The following is a 22,151-nucleotide window of genomic DNA, read 5'->3' on the forward strand; positions in this document are numbered from 1 at the left end:
CCCCCCCCCCCCCCCCCAAAAAAAAAAAAAAAGCGTAAAGGATGCTGTGCTTCTATTTGTGGTGCTAGTTGTATTTTGGCAATTTTAGTCTCACATGAGTAATCCTTGTGCAGATTTTGGTGGACAAAAGAGCTTCAACCACAAACCATGCGCCTGCTCATGTTCGTAATAGAGAAGGTAATGAAAATATACATTCATAATTGCTTATGTGCTCCCTATGCTAACTGCATTGTACTTGGCCTTCTGATGTTTATATGTTGTGTGGTATGAAAATGAACTTTTGTCATTTATGGGTTTTTCTGCTTTATCTCTTTAGATGTACCTTAGTTTTGTTTTATTACCTGATTTAACCATGTATGTCTCCTTTGATGATTCTTGTAACTTCACCTCATTAGCTATGCTGTTGCACTTATGTTCTATGGTCTTGAATACTTTTCTAGTGATGCAAACCTAATAAAACCCAAGATCTTATTATTTTAGAGCACCAGCTCCACCCCGCGCCACCCACCCCCCCAAAAAAAAAAAAAAAAAAAAAAAAAAAAAAAACCCTTTGATTTTTGGATTTATGTCCATTTATCATCGTAGGATGCTCAGCCACCCACCCTTAATAGGAGTCAACTTAAGTGCAAAATTTTGCGAAATATGTTGGAACAAAACAGAAGTAGAAATTAAATGAACATGATTTCAGTCAAAATGGCAGAAACTGAATGTATTAAACTCATATGGTTTCTGTTGAGATACTGAGAAAATACAATGCAGTAAGTAAAGTATAACTTTTTGAACCATTTCAATGCATCCTTTTTTGTTGAAAATAGTATTATTGAAACATGCGGAAAAAAAGTGTGAAAATGATAGGAAGCCTAATTTTATGTGGGCCACCATAAGTGCGGCCTTGTTTGGTTAGCATTAGAAGTGCTCCCCAAGTGCTCCCCAAGTATTTTCCATTCTTATTCAAAGCTGGAAAAGTTCAGACTGAATGCTGGAGTAAAGTTCTTGTAGAGAATGCATCCTAAAGTAGACTGTTTAAGCACTCATTATCCAATCAGCAGTAGGTGATAGCTAGAAGACAATTTTCTTTTGGCCATTTATTTAGGGTTAAATTCAAGCACATCAGGGTGGGGTAGTTAAGTAGTTTTACATCTTATTACCGAAATTAAAAAGTAATGTTGCTCTTGCTCTTGCTGCTGTAGGTGTTTTGTATTGTTGTGACCACACACTCCTACACTTCTCTTTGCTTGAATATAATTTTAGGGACAAAGCCTTCTGTCCGAGAGTGGCCCCTGTGCCACAGACACTGGGGCATGCAATGACCATCGTGTCCCTCCTGGGGGCATGTGCCCCTGTGTCTGCGTGCAGGGGCCATTTTGGACAGAAAACACTTGCCCATAATTTTATTCCCGAATTTTCCTTAAAAATAATTTTTAGAAAAAGGAGTAGAAAAGGAAGAGCAAGGTTTATGGTTGAGATACTAAAAGGGGGTTTGAAGTGATAAAGAATACAAACGAGGTGAGAGTAGGTGGGGAGGGTTCCAAAAGGAGTGTAGGAGCTAGGTCTTATGTTGAGGGGTTGAGGCTGGTTTTGGGTTTATGTTGGGGTTTAGAAACAGAAATTAGAAGTCAAAGGAAGAAGGTAATTACATCAGACAGAATTATATGAAATAGTATAGACTATAGATGATGACTGAAGAATGAGAACAAAAAAGAATCGAGTTAGATGAGAAGAATGGATGATGAGACTTCAAAGCAAGAAAGAATAAAGAAAAATAGTAGTATCAAGGAACTTCTAGGTTTCAGACTTTTGTAGACCTGATGCAGGCAGGGATCAAAAGTTCCAAATTAGGTCTGCAGTTAATGTGCCAAAGGATATAATAAATAAAATCTCCCCAGAACAGTACTTGCACAGAGAACAGATTTTTAGGGTGAAGTTGGAAGAGATTGATCAACCAGCTCCAAACTCTAGGAAACTTAAACAAAGGTCCCCAGGAGCCTGCTACATGTTGTGGGACAAGAATGTCAATTTCTTTTGGTTGGGCTTGCCAACATTAGGTGATTATTTTAGGGCTTGCTTCATACTCATGTTTCAGCACTGAGAACCTTTTGGTTCTTAGTCTACTACTAGTCCCATGATATAAAATAAAAATTGATTCTTTAGTTCTATCTGTACATTTCAAGCTTTGCTGCCATGTGCTTTCATCAAAACTTCTTAATAGAAAAACATTTTCTTAGAATACAAGAATACCTTTTCTTGTCTTTAGGAACAAATTCTGTTTATGTGTGGACAAACAGGTAGACAAGTTTAGCTGCAAATTATTTGAAGGAAAACGTTTTGGGATTATGTGGTGTCAAACTGACTCATGGTTTCTGTTCTTGTGAAGACGGTCATGTTTTCCCACCACGAACCCACAAACCAACACATTCCACTGGGGAGGAGTTTCTGGGCAGGTGTGCCAGCATTTTGATTTGATCAGTTTCCGTCTTGTGTTATCATCAATTGGTTTCAACATTTTATTAAAATGGCATTGTAGACAATTGAAGATCTAAAAACCAAAGCTCGTAAAAATGCAGGTTTACAAGGAATGCGAGCCTGGTGGCTTCGGGCGTGGCCAAGAACGTCAATAGAGTGGGCAATTACATAAAGGACAATGTCGATGACATGCTATATCCTTTCAGAAGGAGACCCAAATAAGACTGCCGATCCTGCCTTCACTCTATGAGAATGGATTGGGGGATCAACTTCATTGGATCATCTTGGTGCACAATTGTCCTTGTTCGTGTTTCTTTTTTCTATCTAATGTTAGTATCGTTTGCCCGGATCAGGCTCATTGATGCTACTACTGAACCGGTGACCCAAATCATTCTGGTCAATGATATGCTAATGACTATAATTACGGCATTTGTTCAAGCAAAAGAAGAGGACATCCCTCACCATTGTGATTGGGTTTTCTGTATTATTTTGATTGATTTTGTCCCCTAATCTGTTGGTGCAAAGAAATTAAATAGCTATATAAGCTTGATTTCATAATTTAGAAGAGTCCATACTAAAATTCTGTTGCAAATTTTTCTGCACTTGGCCGATCAAGTTGGCTAAAATTTTAGTGACACTTCAACACGATCCAACTTATGTGCTAAATTTGAGTTAAAATGGTAAATTATCGTGTTGTCTCCCATAAAATCAAGAATCCTGTACATATTGATGTTAGCATGCATTCTCTCTAGCACAATGCTAGCACAAGGGCCACATTACTAGCTAGCGGTCTCTTGCCCAGAAAACTATTACATCTAAAAAACATTGTGAATCTCTGATAAAGCAAGATTACAAGGAAAATGTGTTAATACATAACCATTCCAATTAATTAACCCATGATTCAATCCAGATTTCAGGATGCAGCATTGGTTGGAATCATATTTTGGATCACTTTAACATTGATCTAAGAAACAACAAAATATGTAATGTGTATCCAATCCATCTGAAGTTTAGAACCACAGGCCACATGCCTGAGCATCCCTACAAGCTTGAACCGACCTTAGACACAATGTTCATGCCCGACTTCCTGTCAATGTGGTGCTATGTGCTAGCTATCTTATTAGCCTGCTACATGCTTGAAAGGATGTAATTGGCTTTGGCATATCTTTGACATTCTCTTTCAGATTTTTTTTTCTATTTAAGACTATGATTATTTATTTTACTTGTAAATCTGATTATGTAATATTAGTGGCTTGAAAGGCAGCAGATGTAGCTAGGGAAGGTAAGCTATCATGCTAGGCTTGACTCTAGAGAGGATACTGTAGTTAATAATTTATTTTTAGTTTTCATAAAAGAAATAAAAAGGAAGAAAGAATCCTGTTGGTTTGGTGTAGGTAACACTATTACGGACGGTTAATGGGAAGTCACACGGAGCAAGGGCAATATGGTTTTTTCATGTCTACCTATGTCTGGGCATAGACAACACTAGACTGACATAGTTCTTTCTCCAAAAAAAAAGAAAAAAAATGTAATTTATGAGGAAAAAAGTTTTGAAAAATGGGAGAGATGACTTGAGAGAGCGAGAAAGAACACACACACACAGATTGACTGGGTCCAACCAGTTAGTAAATGGCTTGATGCTATGCCTAGCTTGATTATGGAAAGGGTTGGTCCATCTAAAACTATTAATTTAAGCTGATTATAACCCATTTATAATCTGAGTAATCGATCAATTGAATAGAAACAAGTTCATGACTTACCATATGAGACCCAACTACTTAAACAATTGATCATTGTAGCCTTGTAGTAGACCTTACATTGGTGAGGACTAATTAACACACCTGCCTCTACATTGGTGAATTACACACCTGGGAGGCAGGTGTGGTACAAACATGCAATCAGACGTTTTCGGTTCCGAATCCAATACATTTCGGCTGATATCGGTTTGGGATCAATCGTATCAACCGAAAAAAAAAAACTGTATCATATATTATGAATCGGCCAATACGATACCGACATCGATTAGCATTCCAGATTCACGAGTTCCAGCCCGCGCGAAGAGGGAAGCCGCAGACCCCTCCCCCCTCGCCTTTAAAGTTGGAAACCGAACACACAGCGCTGCGTCAGCGGAGGAGAGTTAGAGAAGTAAAGAACAAGTTATTTTGGGCAAGCAAGAAACCTGCAACTGCAACCGCATATCCATCCGCATCCTTGGAATCAATATTGTAGTGTTCGGTTTCCCTATTTAATGCTCTTACATGCTTTGTCTTTCTTTTTCCCATTACTCCATTACTCCATTGCCCAAACCAAAGAGAAAGACCAGAAGCTGGAACCCAGTCTAACGATCAAGAACGAATGAAATACCAATAACGAGAAGGTTGTCTTATCTTTATCTGTTTCTTTTTCTCTGAATCGATTTCTTCGTCTCGGGTTTCATATCATTTTTACAAGATTCGAGAGTTGGAGCTGAGATTTTTCAATTTCTCTGTCGATTTCTTGGAGCACAAGTCGGGAAGGATTAAAAAAAACCTGATTGGATGCGATTAAGTGAAGAGGGTTCTTGTGGCTGGAGCTGCATGTATTAGTTGAAATTGTTGTTGGGATTTGTAATTAGATTCTGTTTTCATCGAACGCTTTAATTGCTGACCTTTGAAGCCGATTTGGGGATTCAATAAGTTGGAATTTTGGAATGGGAGAGGCTAGTGGTTGAAAATTAAAGTTTTGCTCGTGTGCTTCTTTCCTCTATTTTTGTTTTCGGGGAGTGGGAAGGGTGTGTAAATAAAAGGTTCCTTCAATTTTTCATCGGCCAAGTTACGAATGGCCGGTAATGCGGCTTGTAAGCGGGCTGTGCTGTTGGGATCGAAGTCAGGGATTTGTTTCTCCAATTTCAGAAAAGGATTCAAAGCTTCAAGTAGTCTGGACCCGGTCTGCCTCGAAGCCACCTCCCTTGGCTTATCTGCTTTGTCATCTTCGAGTTCTCTGTTCAACAGATTTTATTGTAGGCAGATATCGCAGCTTGTTAAATCCAACGGTTCCCGGGCATTTCTTGTGGATACGCTTGCGCTGGTAATCAATTTCTCTCAATATCCCCCTTTTCCTCTTCTTTTCCCCTTCCCTCTAGAGACTGGAATTTGGGTTGCCCTATCATCTTTGCGCTTAATTGTTTGAAATGTCGTCTTCAGGTTAGGAGATTGGAAGCACAAGGTGTGCCCTCAAAACAAGCTGAGGCAATAACAGCTGCTATTACTGAAGTTTTGAATGATAGTTTAGAAAATGTTGCTCAGTCCTTTGTCTCCAAAGGAGAGATGGAGAAAGTAAGGCTTTCATTGTTTAACAATGATTTTCTTTCCGTTTGTGTTATGCTTAGCCTTTGTTTGCAGTTAAATGTCAATATTCATTTTATTCTTCACCAATGAACATAAAAGGCATACCGCATAAGGTCTGACCAATTTCTATGTTATTTGTGTAGACGGTTATGCTTCAAGAATCAAATTTGGGAAAATTTAAATCTCAAGTACAAAGTTCTCAGGTAATTCATTACATCTGTATTCTTCTCAATATTTTGAGTATGTTATATTTTTCATTAGCATTGAGCTCATCGATCATGAGCAGCTTGCATCTATCCCTTTCTGTTTAATTGCTTTTAAACATAGTTCTGTTAAGAAAGAAATTTAACCAAACAAACACTTTTATTGCAAGACATTAGTTTTTCCTTTTCATTTGAGCATAAGGCTCATGCAAAATCCTCAAACAGAAGGAGGCTTACATGGTCCCTGATTTACATAGTTACTAGATGATACACCACCACCACAACCACCACCACCAACAACAATCTCAGCCTTATCATAACTTAATGGGGCTGGCTACATGGATGCATACAAAACAAAATAGGAAGTCCAAATAGAAAAGGCGAAAGGAAGAGATGGAAAGATAGATGTGAAAAGAAAGATGAGAGTAGGACAATGGGCCTTATAATGTTCTTTGCTCTACTTGGAGCCCATCACTTAATGGGTCCTATATAACAGATAAATTTCTTAACAGACAATGGATTGAACAACCATCTATTTGATCTACCACTTTTTTGGTTTTATTTGTATGCTTATTACATATTCCCCATGGTTTGTACCCTTTACATTGTAAGACTGGGAAGATTAGACCACACCACCTAGTTCAAACAAGGAAATTTCCTAGAAATCCTCACTTTTTGTGATTTTTTTGCCAAATCACTCCCATATCTTTGTATTGAACCATGTATACCATTTTGATAATTATGAAATGGTTTATGATTTTATGCTTATTCATTATTAATGCATATTTTAGTTTTTTTAATTGAATTATGTGTTTTCTAGTACTAAATTTTGGGTAGAATAGATTATATTAAAGAAAGTATAAAGCAGTATACAATGTACTCTACCAACCAACCTAGGGTCTAAAGCCAAACTACCATTTTGGCTGTGTGTGTGTGTGTGTGTGTGTTTTTTTTGTTTTTTTTGGTTTTTTTTTTTTTTTGGTTTTTTTTTTTTTTTTTTTTTTTTTTAATCTAAGGGTTCCACTATGTTTAGAGGGCCTAAAATTTGGTTTCTTTATAGTTTTATCATCTAATTTAGTCATTTGGGCCTCAAAACTAGCAGCCGGAACCTACAACTGAAATTTACCAGGTTTCGGACGAAATTTCATAGTTTTACGAAGTATAAATTGATGTAGATAAGTCACCTAAGAGGCTTATTTTATTGGAAATAAGCCTTGGGTTGGATAGTCCTGACCTAACCTAACCTATAGCAAGAGTAGTGCTAAGCGAATGCCTGCATTGATTGACTTAAGCAAGTTTGTTTACCTTGATGACATGACTGGAGCAAGCGAACTGTCTACCTAGGGGTTTCGTTCCCGAATCAGTTAGTTAGTCAAGTCAGTGAGTAAGGAAGACCACAAACAAGTAGTGCAATAATAGTCTATTGGGTCTATCTGTCATTCAGTATAGGAAGACCCCCTAAGAAAGAGTTCACATCCCTTTTCTGTTTCTACCTTTGCTCAATATGGTACTGTATGGCTTGTTTGTATATACAACTAGACGATTTCTTTTATTTTTTTTTATAGAATGTTTTATAACGGATCTTTATTTTTCCCTTTATATAATAGCCAAAATTTTTTCAATCCAATAAGAATGCTTTCGTGGGTGAATATTTACTCTTTCAATATCTGTTTCATTTCGTAGGGCCTGCCCACGACCTCTCAGAATAAATGAATTGGTTCTTGATTCGTTCCGCCAACCCACCCAATGAATCATTAGGATTCGTTTTCAATAGAATCTTTTTATAGTCACAGGTTTTCATCGTTCCCATCGCTTCCCAATTAATGGCTAGGCCTAAACTTTGCAATGGAGCTCCTAATGAAATTTGTTCCTGAGTCAATCCCCTCTAGCCTATCGGCTAGAGCCATCTTTCTTTCTTTTTTTATTTTTTTATTATTATTTTCCATATTCATCTAATTATGGTTATGGAGAAATCTGTATTGAATTGATATGTAAGTATTGGGCCTTTGTTCCCATGGGTTCTATTTGTAATAGGCCACTTTAATGGGCCTAAAATATGAGTAGAAAGTAGGAAAATGAAATTTACTTCATTAGTTTAATTAGAGTCCATATGCTTTTTCATCTTCCAAGGCAACATTAAGTGCCTACCCATTATCAGTTTTCTGTGTCTTGGGTTTGTTATCTATGTATGGGTAATTCCAAAGGGGTTTTGGTATTCTGAGAGTCTCTTTGATGTATTGTGCTGTACTCAAGATTTCCACCTCTATATAATGTAAATCTCGACTGCTCTCAAAGGCAAGCAACGAATTTTCAAGCATACTATATGAGTATTTTCTTGTGTAACTCAAGAGGGCACTGGTGGGACTCTACCTTGCCAAAATTATTTTACTATCTTCAACATTTAACCATCATCACCCAACACCATTTGCACTATTATTGCCTTCATCATTCAAACACCAACACAACAGGATCAGAATTGGGCCAAATTTGACCCCAAGCTGTCCAACTCCTACCCCTATTCTCTACCAGCTATCAATCTTGGTGTGCTAGACCCTTTAGGTCGGCATTATAAACTTTGCTTGAAAGAGGGAGGGTGGGAGGAGTCCTCTGTGTTATCTGATTTCTTATAGAATCACGTGCTATGGTGATTGAATGTGCAAAGTGCTGCTGGAAAGTATACTTCTCAGGATCAGCTTCTACACTTCAAGATGATACAAAAAAGCCAAAAAAATTCCACTTTGGGTAATATCAATGAACACTTTTTAAGGTTGATGTAGATCTTTTCAGCATGCAACACTCTCATCACCCGTCTCAAGTGCTCTAAGTGTTCATCTTGTACTTTGATGTATATGAGGATATCAACAAAGTAAACCACAAGGAATTTTCCGATGAAGGGTTTAAGTACTTCTGTCATTACCCTCATAAAATTTCTCACGGCATTAGTGAGACCGAAGGGCATAACTCTCCACTCGTATAGTCCATCCTTGGTCTTGAATGTCGTCTTCAACTTATCACTTGGGCGTATCCGAACTTGATGGTATCCACTTTTCAAATCAATCTTGGAAAAGATGGTGGCACCAGTCAGCATGTTTAACATATCATCAAGTCTGGGTATGGGAATGATATTTGACAGTAATTTTATTTATAGCTCTGCTGTCGATGCACATGCGCCAAGAACCATTTTTATTTGGAGTAAGTAATGCTGGTACAACGCATGGACTCATGCTTTAAACAATGAATGCTTTCTTCAACAAATCATCCACTTTTCTCTTGCGTTCGGCATGCTTAGTAGGGCTGAGATGGTAAGTGGGCAGATTTGGCAACATTGAGCCTGATACTAGATCAGTGGCATGCTGAATATCTCTCATTGGTGGCAACTAACCCAGAAAATCATCAGGTGCTACATCGCAAAATCATTGAGTATTCCCTTAAAAGGTTTGGGAAAGTTAGTACCTTTTACAGGTGTAATTTCTTTGGTTACAAGTGCTAAAATTACACCGGTGTCTTCACTAGTTGCTAGGAACTCTCTGTGTGGTAAAGCTAACTGCTTCTTTTCAGCATGCTGCCCTTTAATTGTAGACGTAAGGGCTGGTTGTGGATTGCTTTTATACTCCTCCTTTGCTTGTTGCTTTTTGCTAGCTGATTGTAGCAACTATAGATACTTTTCTTGTGCAGCTCTCAACCTTGGTCTCATGGCTCATACGTTGAGTGGATTAAGTACCATTGGCTTCCCTTTGAAATCAAAGAAGCACTGGCTCTAAGTACCCCCTAGTAGCACATTGTTGCTATTCATCCATGGTAAGCCAAGTACTACATCAGTCAATACCATGGGTATAACATTACTCAATATCATGGGTATAACATCACTCCAAACAGTGAATTCTCCTAATTTCAGTGATAACGAACATTATTGATGTACGCCCAAAGTGTTTTAGTTGAGGAGGGATACCTTGTGGGGTTGTGGATGAGCCTCTGTTTTTAGCTTTCCTTCAATGACAAATGCTTGAGATACAACATTTACACAGCTTCCACTATCCACAATCACCTGTGATGTCAACACCACTAGCCATTAGTGTGTAGAAGATGCAATGTTGTCTCCAATCTTCACTTTTTTCTTAAACAATCAGAATTCTATGCACAATGTTGATTTCATAGATCTCTACAGTATCATCGTCTAGGAAGTCGTCGTCCTCACCCTCAAGGTCTGCATTAACTGCCAATCATCATCAACCTGTGGCTCACAAATTTGTACATCAGGATTGGCTTCCATAGCCGCAATGACTGAATTTGACTTACCCCTTTGTGGGCAGAATTTTGGATAATGTCCAAACCTGTTACAATGATAAAACTTCATAGCCTTTCTATCAACTGTAGGAGCCTTACGATCCATTGTTCGTGGAGCTTAGGTAGGTGCACCACTTGATTTATTGGCTGTGAAATTCTTTCTGGTGTTGCCGGATTGTGAAGTAAAACGGCAAGGCAATACTTTGAGTAGATCTTCTGCTTCAAGTGCCTTCTCAAACTTTCAAACTGTGGATGTCTGCCACACCCATCTTGTCACGAATATATGCTCATAACCCAATTTGAAAAGGGATAGGAGCTGGTCATCTTCTTCATCTACACTTGTACGCGCCAATTCTTCCAGAGTCATTGGATGTTGACGAAGAGTGTTCAGCTGGTCATGGAGCCTCCACTTAAAGGTTGAAGGCATGTACTTTTCCTTCAGTTTTGTATCCATCTCTTCCCAAGGAGTAGGTTCCATATTACGATGAAGCAGTTTATCTTCGTGTGTACGCCACCAATCCTTGGCTCCTCTGGTTAGCTTGGTGTGAGCTAACTTCATCTTTCATTCCTCTGTCAATGTGAACCAGTCAAAGTAGTCATCAAGGTCACATAACCATTCATGGAATACGAGTCTGTTGTTTTCCTTCGACTGAAGCTTGACCTTGTGTTTCTCATTCTGCCATTGGTTCAAATCACGATCATAATGGGATGTAGCATCATCATCCTGATAAATTGGATTGTTGATGATTCTTTGTGCTCTGGGAAGAGGTCGAAGAGGGAGGTTGAATGTAGTTTGCTGCTGCCTCCTTGTTTGTGCTGTGAACGTGTCCAACCTCTGCTCCATACTTCTCACCCTTTCAACCGACTTTCAAACCATCTCTTCAAGTAGTTCTGCCATCCTGTTTTGGCTATTTGAGCTATCCTTTGTCATGGCTCTGATACCAATTTAATGTAAGGATAGGTAGAGGAGAACAACCCAGTAGGATCTACACACAATACGCAAAGGTACTAATGATAGGTCTGGTCACAGGGTATGAGACCAGATAACAGCCAACAAACAGTTCCCAAATGGGCCCTGATATATGCTATCAATACCCCACAAAACTAGTAATAAATCCAACACAAAAAACAAAGCAGAATAGAGTAGTTTCTTCCTAACCGATAGGTCACAGGTTAGGTCAACAGAGAAAAAATAACTTACTCAATGCTTCAGACAGTAATTAGTAGTAATAACAGAGATTAACATCCAATATAGAAGACCACAGTGTGAGATAATATCAAGAAATCAACCTGATGTGAAACTGAACCAGGTTCTTCTTGAATTATGGCTTGATTGGAGATTTCCCAGATCTTGATTACCAGACCTCAAGAGGCCCTGTCCTTCAGATCGAGTGTCCCCAAAATATGAGCAGAAGATGACCAACAAACAGGGAGATCCGTGGACTTGAGTACTGCCCAGAAAATTGCCTAAACAGGTGCTGCAAGCTATGCATGATGTCCTCTGATCCTCCAGTAACAGCCGCAATGAAAGAGAAGCAGGTCTCATATGATAGAATCACTCACAGAAAATAAAGAATAAAAGAGGAAGAAGTTGGGTTTGCAGCTACAACTTCTGGCGCCTGATCTCGTAAGTCCCTGAGGTTGGGTGCAAGCTGGAGGGATGTGAGATGTTGGATCATGGAGACTGCCACTTGAAGGAATCATCGTTACCTCTGATGCTGAAAAACTTGTCCCAATTTTCTTTGGTGGTGAAGTCTCCTGATGTCTTTAGTCACCCTTTTTCTTGCCCTTCACCCTTTGCCCTCTCTCTGTGGTTGGCCTCTTTTGCTATTGCTACACTTGGAGCCCAGGGTTTTAAAGGTACGTAAAGGTACAACCTGGTTCACATCATCAGAGCAGGGGAGGGGGTGCTGCAGGAGCATGAGCTGTGGGGTTCCCGCTTAATGAGGGAGACAGAGATGCGGAGAGAACAGGGGAGAGAGTGTGCTGGAGCAGCCAGCCAAGGGAGCGATGGAGGCAGGGGTGTAATATGTAAAGTATCAGGGGAGAAAGGTGGGAGTTTGCTTTTCTGCTGGAATCAGAAAAGAAGTTATGAATAGGGGAGTTTGAGTAATTATAGGCCAAGTATAGGGGAGTAATAGAATTAGCCGTAAAATCTTTGCATTGACAATCTATACTATAGGACCTAACTAATTGTGGTTCTTGATCCTTTAAAGATGAAACATTTGCCAAAGACTTCAAAACCAACTATGGCACAGCCCAAAACCTTGGACCATACTATAATAACAAAGTCGTCTTGTTACTATATGGATTTGGAATCATAAATTGAAGTTTTATTATCCGGCTCCAGACCCCATCTCTTTCTCTCTTTTTTTTTTTCAATTGAATGTTCTAGAACCTAACTTTTGTGGCCTTTGTTATGATTCTATTCAGTCTCTGTCCAAAGACAATGTTCTAAGTGTGGGTTCTTAGGCCTGCTCTAGAGATCTAGCCGGGAAACTTCCGTTTGAATCCTTTGTTGACAGCCCAAGAGGGCCTTTTTAATTCCCTAATTCTAAATTTCAGCGTGATTACACTTTGCCTTATTATGAAAAAGATGTGTCTTTGTGCACTTCTTCAATGAAACAATTGGAACTTAATGGCTGGTGTTCAAGGGGAAACTCCAATGCATGAGATGATTCAGGGCAAGAACTTGAGGAAAGGCTACAATCAACTAAGATATTGCAAAAAGTGGTCATTTTTCTTTTAACGGCCAGTTGTGTGCTATTGGATCCAATGGACCCAACCTTACTCAAAAGTATGGAAAGCCATTTTGGGTGGCTAATAAGTGTATGTACTATAAACCATATAACAACAACTCAGCCTTTCCCAACTAAATGGGTCAGCTACATGGATCTGATCAGATAAAACAAAAGAAAAGTAGAAGTAAAAATACACAACAAATCAGTAAAATCTCACCTAAATGAGGCTGGCTACATTGATTCTTGCCCTCCAATCAGATCTATTCAAGTTCATACTTGGGACAAGACCTAAAATGTGCTATAAACCATGTTGATTTTTATATTTTTACAGATATTCAGTATTTTCTCTTTTGAGGTCATATCCATCGTCTTTTGAATTTCTTCATCACAAGTTATCAATATTTCCAAACATATTACCTATTTAATTATGTCTGCAAGAGACGTTCAAAACCATGTCTATTGTCAAACTCAGCCTCACATTTAAAATTGTCAAAGTCTAGGCAATCGGAGGATTTGACCATACTACAAATATGATGATTTTATAATATGCTATGAGTAGGCTGGTGGGGCCAATTGGTATTCATTTGTTCTTGTCCAATTCTGAAAAATGTTAGCCCTTCAATGTTTATTTTCTGAAGGTTAATCTGTACTCCTAATGCAGGAGCATCATTTCTCTTTATTGCAACGCGAGACTGAAAAACTCCGGAATGATATAGAGAAGATGCGCAGTGAACTGAGGTCTGGTTCGGTAGAATTTTGCCTCAAAGTGATTTCTTCTAATGCATGACATTCTCTGTTTTTACATATTCGTTGTGCAACATTTCATTGTTTTTTGGCTCAGGTATGAGATTGATAAGGTAACTGCTGGGCAACGTTTGGATTTGAATCTTGAAAGAGGGTGAGGAAATTATATGTTATAACAACATTTTCTTTTGTGGGAATTGCTTGATGGGATTTGTATGCACTGTTTTCTTGATGAGATGCGTTTGTCATAAAATTCTTCTTTTATTAGTAGTTGATATTTCCCAACAAATGCAGGCGTATACGAGATGAACTGGCCAATCAAAATGCAGAAACGTCAAATCTAACTAACAAGCTTGATAGGGTGAGATTTATAAATGTTGTTGATAAATGGAATCGAGTTATGATTTATGTGCGGCATTAATTTTTGTTTAAAATATTTTTTTACAGGAAATTCATGCATTGAAGGCCCAACTTGAAGCTGCAAAATATGATGTCATAAAGTACTGTATCGGTACTCTTGTCTCCATCTCTGCTGTTGGACTTGCTGTTATTCGCATTCTGATGTGAAGATATTGTTAGGCAATTAAAGATGACTCTAGAGAAAGAAATTCTAGTATGTTCATTTTTTTGCCCTCCGATGAAATTGTATGCTGAAAAATTTTTTAAATTCAGTTGCAGCTTCAGTTGGAACTTGTGGCCGAAGAGAACATTTCATAAATGTATCCAGACTGAATATTTATTTTTCTGTTTTCCTCGGGTATTCTCATTTGCCTTGACACATATTTTCCTGTTATGTTCATGCCACTTAGAAGAAGAATAGAAGCAATATATACTGGATGCACCTTTTTTTCATGGTTACTATCTCAATTTTTGGATACCTGAGGGTAAGGAACCGAATAAATTCTATTTAAAATCGAGAAGAGGATTCTTCAAAACCAACTCTGAATGCATCAAATTAAATTTCATTTTGTGAACTTATGGGATTTTCAGACTAATTTCAGATGGTACCTTGGCATTTGATGAAATAATTTTCTGGTTAAAGAGGATAGTGGTAGGTAGGGAAGATTGGACGGTTAGATATGATAAACCTCTTGAAAGGATTTTCTGGGTAAAATATGATTACCAAGCTTCTGAAGGATTTTTCATGCGGGCGTGCCTGTGTGTGTGTGCGCGCGTGAGAGAGAGATGCGATTGGCATATGGTTCTCTGCCTGGCAGCATGGCTCTGTGCCAATGCGAGGCCAATCACAGAACACGGGAACATCACCAAATGTGTGTGGATGGCGCACAGTCCCAGGTTTGATTCCCCATATGTGCATTTGGGATTTAAGGTGGGTTGTTGTGCAAAACCAAATGTGTGATTTTTTGTATTCATGAAGGTGGGGCGGTCATTTTGCCTCTCATTGTGTCTAGGTGCAAACATCATGTAGCTAGGTAGGATTCTTTTTCTTCACTTTTATTTATGGGAAAAGAATGTTGCCAAGCTGCATGCGTACCTTAGTGCTTCCCTATGTTTATCTTTGTCCTCTCTCCTATGAAATGATATATTTACCCTTACTGTGAGAGGAGAGAAATAGACATAGAGAGCACCAGTATACACTACACAACCAGACAAGGAACTCATTCCCTTTAAAAAGTTAAAGGGAAAAAAAAAAAAGAAATTGTCGAAGAGCATGGCCAACACCAACACTCCAATGTGTCTATCTCCTCCTCTTGTAAAAAGACACCTTTACCCCTTGTTTTGAGAGGAGAGAGACACTATTGGATAGAGAACCACTTCCCAAAATAAAAAATGGGAGACGCATCCTTGAAAGGCAGCCGCAGCGTGATCCTTATGCTAACAAGATTTTCACCTTTCATGAGGGATAGAGTGGTCATATCATCTCCTTTGTGTAGGGTAAGGGCCACTCTACCTTTTCAAACTTCTTTCTTCCATCAAGGCTCTGTTTGTTTCGACGTAAAAGAGTCGGCAAAACAAATTTTACCATAAAATGAGTTTTTCCGTCGTTCGTTTTTTAATTTGGGAAATTTTCATTATGGAAAATTTATCAAAACCATAGCATTTACCGGAAAATACCTCAATATATTTTACGTAAAAAATGGACAGAAAATCGCCGGTAAAACAATGACTTTCGTTCCCGATAAATTCTCGTTCTCGATAAAATCGAAAGAAACAAAACGAGGAGGCTATTCTCTCTCTTTTTGTCTTCCCCATTGCCTTCTCATGGTGGCTCTCCCATCGTTTTTTCTGTGGCCTCTCCCCCATTATCTTCTCCATAATAGTGAGTCACTTTCTGTTGCGAAGAACTCTTCCTTCGGTTAACCCTTCTCTTCCTTGTTCTTTACCAGAAGTGACAGATTTTTTGGGGGGCTTTTGTTAGAACTCCCTATGGGTTTGAGTTTGAAACCCTATTAAGGAAACCACACAGGAAAAACAAGAACACGAATCTAATAAAATTATGGAGGATCGATTTGTACCTTTCACCTAGTATGCTGAAGATGATTGATGTTGGTCACTCCCACTTTTGCTCTCTTGGCTTGGCTATGGATCTTCAATCTCCCACTTTCGCTCTCTTGGTTTGGCTATGAATCTTCTACAGCCCCTTAAACCTTCTTGGTTCTCTCACTTTAGTGGTAAAGTGGGGAAGAGTGAATAATGGTTGTAGGGACCCAAACCTAGTATTTATAATACTGTCCTGCACTCAAAACCCTAAACCACAATGGGTTGAGCCAGCATATCCCTAAGCTTGAGAGTGGACTGAACCGATTCATGCAATTTGACTCTCACCCATTTAATCAACCCGAATAATTAATTTAGCCCATAAATCCAACAGCTTTAACGCAATGACTCTGCTTGTCGCGAGGAAGGCCTCTTCAATTGGGAAATACTAAGTTAAAGACACGTTGCAGGCCAATTTCAATCTCCTCGAGATCAAGCTCTCTGAGCTCAAGATGCCTGGTTTCATGTCTTTCTACTCAGATATTTGCAACTCTTCAAGGGAGATTGAATCACTCTCTCTTCACGTGGCCACTTAGTTTATCGTTCTCATCAAAATCCTATTTTTTTGGGTGTCAAGGTTCGCTGGTACTCCTGCAATATCTTTGGGTGAAGCATGACCTTGGTTCCAAACTTAGCTTCTTTCAATCTCCTCCTGACCAACAAGCCCCCAATATGTTTCCTTCTCATCTCCAACCTTTTTAGGATGGCTTGGGGGAGTTGCTTTCAAGGTGGAAAAAGATACAGTACCAGTGAGGGCGATGAGGATTCCCATTGTATCATTAACTTGTCTTCTGTTGAGAGATGCCACGAAGCTTCCTCACTCTCTGTTCTTCTCTCGGTGTGGCAATTAACATCACCTTTTCTATTTGTATAAATGTCGCAGAAAGGTACAAATAGAGTGAATTAAATAAAGATGATGCAAATGTAAGCTAATGACACATTGCTCTTCACAGCCATCTACTCTGTTACCTAGAGAGAGAGTTCGACAACTTCTATGGATGTTGCCGCTCCCTCCTTGATGATGGTTTGATGAGGGCCACTGATGTTATGATTGCCCGCAAGGTTGCTGTCGACTGTGGTTATGGAGATGTCGGCAAGGGCTGTGCTACTGCCCACGAGGAGACTGGTGCCTGTGTCATTGTGACTTAGAGGGGAAGGCAAGGGCTGTGCTGTTTTGATCGTCTTTGGGATTGAATCAATTTCAAAATTTTCTTTAAATTATTATTGGTTTTGGAGCTATATTGTACGCTTTGTTAACTTACCAGAAACAATTTCATTTTTGTGAGTCATTTCATCGAACGATATATGATCAATACTGAGAGTCTCAATTACAGAGGATAAATTGGGCCTTAGAAATTTCAATGGTCTTTTACTCCTTATTTTATCTTTTGAAAACAAACATTGAAAAATTTTTACACTGAAACAAACGGAGCCTGAAGGACAACAATTACCAACTAATAGGGTGAAAGTTGCCGGTATCACGTGGTCAGCCCGAGCGAGACTCCCGACAGAGAGACGAGGAGGTCGAGCCAGAGTCCCAGAAATAAGGCAAGACTATGGACTTCCGGACTCGGGACTCTGGGGCCTAAAGGACAACAATTACTAACTAATGGGGTGAAAGTTGCCGGTATCACGCGGTCAGCCCGAGCGAGACTCTGGACAGAAAGACGAGGAGGTCGAGCCAGAGGCCCAGGACTAAGGCAAGACTATGGAATTCCGGACTCTGGCCTCTGGAGAGAGAGAGAGAGAGAGAGAGAGAGAGAGAGAGGGAGAGAGACATGTTCAATGACGAATGAAATACCTTCTCTTCCCTCACGCCTCCCTCCTCCCTCCTCCCTCCTCCCTCATAGACAGTTCTATAACGAGAAGTTGTCTTGTCTTGTCTTGTCTTGTCTTCTCTGCTTCCTTCTCTCTCAATCGATTTCTTCGTCTCGATTCTCATAGTACCTTTGTAAAAGAATCAGGAAGGTGGAGCTGAGATTTCTCATTTCTCTGTCGAGTACGTGGAGCACAATCCATCCCTTTTTAGTCCAACCTTTTATTTAAAAAAAGGAAAGAAAAAAACCTGATTGGATTCGATACAGTGAAGAGAGTTCTCATTTCTGGAGCTCCACGTTTTAGTGTTGAAATTGTTGGTTGTTGGGATTGTGTAATTAGATTTTATCAAATTTTCATCCACAAAGTTGCAGATGGCCGGTAATGCGGCCTGTAAGCGTGGTATGCTGTTGGGATTAAATTCAGGGATTTGTTTCTCCAATTTCAGAACAGGATTCAAAGTCTCAAGTAGTCTAGATCAGGTCTGCCTGGAAGCTTCCTTCCATGGCTTATCTGCTTCTTCATCTTCGAGTTTGCGATTCAATAGATTCTATTGTAGTCAGATATCACAGCTTGTTAAATCCAATGGCTCCCAGGCCTTTCTTGTGGATACGCTTGCGCTGGTAATTGATCTCTCCTCCATATCCCCTTGTCCTCTTCTTTTTTCCCTTCCGTTCCCGTTGGAGAAATTTGGGTTTTGGGTTCAATTTCCATCTTACTATTAATTGAGGCTGAGGAAGCGTACTGTCTGTGTTTTCAGGTTAGGAGATTGGAAGCACAAGGTGTGCAATCAAAACATGCTGAGGCAATGACAGCGGCCATTATTGAAGTTTTGAATGATAGCTTGGAAAATGTTGCTCAGTCTTTTGTCTCCAAAGCAGAGATGGAGAAAGTAAAGATTTCATTGTTTGCCTCATGATTTTCTTTCAATTTGTGTTATGCTTAGCCTTAGTTTTTGCAGTTGATGCTAATATTCATTTTATTCTTCACCAATAAACAGGCAAACCACATAAGGTCTGACTTCCAATTTCTCTGTTTATTCATGTAGTCGGTGATGCTTCAAGAATCTAATTTGTCAAAATTTAAATCCCAAGTAGAGAGTTCCCAGGTATCTTCTGCATCTGTATTCTTCTCCAATTTTAGAGTTATTTTATAAGGAAATGCTTTCAATTATTGCTACCTTGCTGCATTTGAATCTGTTTAATAAGAATTTGAGTATATTTTCTTTAGTATGGAGTTTTTCGATCATGAGCAGCTTGCAGCTATCCCCTTCTTTAATTTCTATTAAATGTTGTTCTATACTTCTATTAATAAAGAAATTTATGAAAACCTAAAGCAATGCAGAAAGAAATTGATGCAGATAAGTCACTTAAAGTGTTTGTTTCATTGGAAATAAGCCTTGGGTTGAGTTATGTAGGTGTTGGGCCTGTGATCTCATGGGTTTTCTTTGTAATATGCCACTTTAATGGGCCTAAAATATGGGTAGAAAGTAGGAAAACGAGATTTAATTCATAAGTTTAGTTAAAGTCCTGTTTTAAGTCTATTTTCTTTGTTATTTCAGTTTTCTAGTCAGTTTAGGTTTCTTAATTAATTAAGGATTATGTTAGGCCTTTCTTTTTTAGTGTTTGAGTTTGTTTTGAATCTTCTATATAAGTTTGTAAAGGGCTACAACATTGTAGATGAATTAGATAGACTGAAATTTTCTCTTGCTGTTTGCAAAGATTTGCCTGAGATAGGTTGTGTTCATCAGTTGTGAGAGTTGAGGACCCAGGCTGAGATAGCCATTCCCCTACCCCCATTCTTTCCCTCATTCTCTATTTTTTCTGTTTTATTTTTTTGATTTGTTCTTGAATCTGAAATTTATTAAATTTACTAAAGATCCTAACTGGGATTGGATCACTTGTGGTTCAATTTTACATCAGAAATGAAAATCGCAAACAATCACATAATGCAAGAATTTATGTGGTTCGGCAAGATTGCCGACATCCATAATGAGATGAGATCTACTTCATTGTCAATGGAGAATAGGGTTACAACCGCTTGTTCTCACACCTCTCTCAAATTACATAGAATACCTCGGGCTTTTATCGGCCCTTCGGAATCAGCCTACAAATGATTGCAATGGAATACAAGACATCATACCCCCACCGAGTACTTCATCCACTTAGAAGAGTTCAGGTGATGCAAAAAGGATATTAAACATGATCCTACTTGCACCAGGAATTAGGAGTCCTAATTCTGCTATGATTAGGAAACGAGTCCTAGTCGTTATAGGATGGAAGCAAATCTTATCTCAAGTCTCAACTAGAAGAATAAAATTGAAATTAAAATTATCAGGAAAAATGAAATTCAACGCACCAAGAATTAATTCTGGAAAATTCAAACTGCATTGCTGATTCTCTAGCTAAGAGGGCCTTATCCATTGAGAGTAGGATATGTTGTCCTATTTCCTCTCCGTGGTTAAGGGAGGTGTGCATGTCTCCCTCTTCTGAATGAAATTTCATTTACCCAAAGAAAAAGAATTCAGAACATATCAATTATGGAAAAAAATGAAGAACTAGTCTAAATCAAAAGAGAATTATACAAAATTTCAAACGATTAAGGTGCAGATCAAAACATATTATCACCTGTTAAAAGAAAGGGTTCTATCTCATCTGCAAGGTTCACAGTATCGGGTTTTGACCTCTGGGGAGACTGAAATTTCAATAGAAACCTGAGAAATTTCGAGGATACTGGGGAATTTTTCCCAATATAGTGGAAACTTAGGTTTCGACCCCCAAACAGTGTTTTTTTTTGTCTTATTTTTGTGTACAGTCTATTTTAAACATTTCTAAAACATTCACATCATTAGTTTCATAAAAAAAAACACATAAAGTCTCACTGGTGTGGTGAACCAAAGGTTCAATAATCATTACGTTGACTTGTTGGCTTAAATTCTGAAACTTTATTGCATAATGACTATATATAGTCTACAATCTACATCAAAACATAAAACATAATCCAAATGATTCAAAATAGATAAAAATATTACATCATCAACAGTTATCTATCAATATTGAATAGTAGTGACTCAATTACTCAACACTCGAAAGTAGTGACTCAATTCCAAGTAGAGTGTCTAAGCGGTTCCATCCAAGTTGTGACTCACTACCCTCAAGGCACGCATTTTATCTTTTCTAACATTATTTAGGAAGTTATATATATATATATATCTTATATCATAAAAAATCAACATTAAGTCACATCAAAATGATTTTTATTTTTACGTGAGACCTTTTGTATTAGTATAACATAAAACCAGATTTCTAACAAGTCTAAGATTACTTAATTCTGAGTTGTAATGACATAGTTATGCTCCGGTCAAACTTATTTTAAAGTGCACGAATGCTGTTAAAATCGCCTGAACGAAAATAATTTAGGGATATCAAAACAAAAGATTATTTTACCGGAGTTTTGTTTTTAGCAATGTTTTAACATTATAGGTTTTATAAAATTTTCATAATTGAGAAAAACCCTAGCATTTAAAAGTTGAAAATCGCCCCTATAACCAAAAATAAATGAAATAAAAAATATAAAAAACATATTGAATAATATTTAACAAATATCATATCTTAAGTAAATGAAATAAAAAATATAAAAAACATAATGAAATAACAAATATAATTTATATTTGTTATTTCATTATGTTTTTTATATTTGTTATTTCACTTACTTAAATGATATTTGGCATAAATAAGTGCCAAAAAATGAAAATCTCCAATGTTTCCCCAAGTTTCCCACAATTGGGAGAAAAATTGCACAAGAGAAGGTTGAAATGTCTCATGTCGAAACATGGGAAACCTGGTCGAAACCTGTCGAAACCAGGTCAAAACAGGTGATATTTTAAAATCCCCTAAGGTTTCGTTTTGACCTGGGTCGATACCTGCAAAACATGCGAAAAATTTTGCATGTTTCGCTCGTGTTCTCAAACCATGCTCATCTGAACAGGCGCAGCAGAGGTTCTGGCTACAGGTCAGTTTAAAGAAAAAAACAAAAAAACAAAAAAAAAAACAAAAAACCTGTATATGTGTTTGATC

General features: G+C 38.3%; 3 protein-coding genes and 1 long non-coding RNA gene across 4 annotated transcripts in view; all 4 read left to right on the forward strand.

Annotated features, from left to right (window-relative positions):
• LOC122093595 overlaps positions 1–2,973 on the forward strand; it is a 24,026-nt gene extending 21,053 nt beyond the window's left edge. The window contains exons 4-6 of the mRNA XM_042663948.1: positions 114–177; positions 2,375–2,441; positions 2,565–2,973. Coding sequence (XP_042519882.1) covers positions 114–177; positions 2,375–2,441; positions 2,565–2,685 — 252 coding nt within the window. The 3' untranslated portion in view covers positions 2,686–2,973. The remainder of the gene's footprint in view (positions 1–113; positions 178–2,374; positions 2,442–2,564) is intronic.
• Positions 2,974–4,496: 1,523 nt separating this feature from the next.
• LOC122093229 (protein FMP32, mitochondrial-like) lies at positions 4,497–14,521 on the forward strand. The gene is made up of 7 exons (XM_042663511.1): positions 4,497–5,529; positions 5,646–5,777; positions 5,933–5,992; positions 13,679–13,755; positions 13,859–13,915; positions 14,056–14,122; positions 14,209–14,521. The coding sequence occupies exons 1-7, from the start codon at positions 5,281–5,283 to the stop codon at positions 14,326–14,328; spliced, it is 762 nt and encodes a 253-aa protein (XP_042519445.1). The 5' UTR covers positions 4,497–5,280; the 3' UTR covers positions 14,329–14,521.
• A 2,076-nt stretch (positions 14,522–16,597) lies between these two features.
• LOC122092625 lies at positions 16,598–17,602 on the forward strand. The gene is made up of 2 exons (XR_006144240.1): positions 16,598–16,719; positions 16,838–17,602. It is a non-coding gene; the product is annotated as an uncharacterized LOC122092625 (long non-coding RNA).
• Positions 17,603–18,010: 408 nt separating this feature from the next.
• Positions 18,011–19,184, forward strand: LOC122092705. The gene is made up of 3 exons (XM_042662945.1): positions 18,011–18,698; positions 18,836–18,967; positions 19,076–19,184. The coding sequence occupies exons 1-3, from the start codon at positions 18,450–18,452 to the stop codon at positions 19,121–19,123; spliced, it is 429 nt and encodes a 142-aa protein (XP_042518879.1). The 5' UTR covers positions 18,011–18,449; the 3' UTR covers positions 19,124–19,184.
• Positions 19,185–22,151: the final 2,967 nt, after the last annotated feature.

The sequence above is a fragment of the Macadamia integrifolia genome, chromosome 11 (assembly GCF_013358625.1).
Source record: "Macadamia integrifolia cultivar HAES 741 chromosome 11, SCU_Mint_v3, whole genome shotgun sequence".
NCBI lineage: Eukaryota > Viridiplantae > Streptophyta > Magnoliopsida > Proteales > Proteaceae > Macadamia > Macadamia integrifolia.

What these genes read in the sequence shown, in the direction of transcription:
- LOC122093229 (XM_042663511.1), top strand. Translation starts at nt 5,281, where the DNA reads ATGGCCGGTAATGCGGCTTGTAAGCGGGCTGTGCTGTTGGGATCGAAG. An exon ending in CCAAAGGAGAGATGGAGAAA is followed by an intron (nt 5,778 to 5,932) that starts GTAAGGCTTTCA and finishes TTATTTGTGTAG; the next exon opens with ACGGTTATGCTTCAAGAATC. An exon ending in GATTTGAATCTTGAAAGAGG is followed by an intron (nt 13,916 to 14,055) that starts GTGAGGAAATTA and finishes CAACAAATGCAG; the next exon opens with GCGTATACGAGATGAACTGG.
- LOC122092705 (XM_042662945.1), top strand. Translation starts at nt 18,450, where the DNA reads ATGGCCGGTAATGCGGCCTGTAAGCGTGGTATGCTGTTGGGATTAAAT. An exon ending in TTGTGGATACGCTTGCGCTG is followed by an intron (nt 18,699 to 18,835) that starts GTAATTGATCTC and finishes CTGTGTTTTCAG; the next exon opens with GTTAGGAGATTGGAAGCACA. An exon ending in CCAAAGCAGAGATGGAGAAA is followed by an intron (nt 18,968 to 19,075) that starts GTAAAGATTTCA and finishes ACCAATAAACAG; the next exon opens with GCAAACCACATAAGGTCTGA.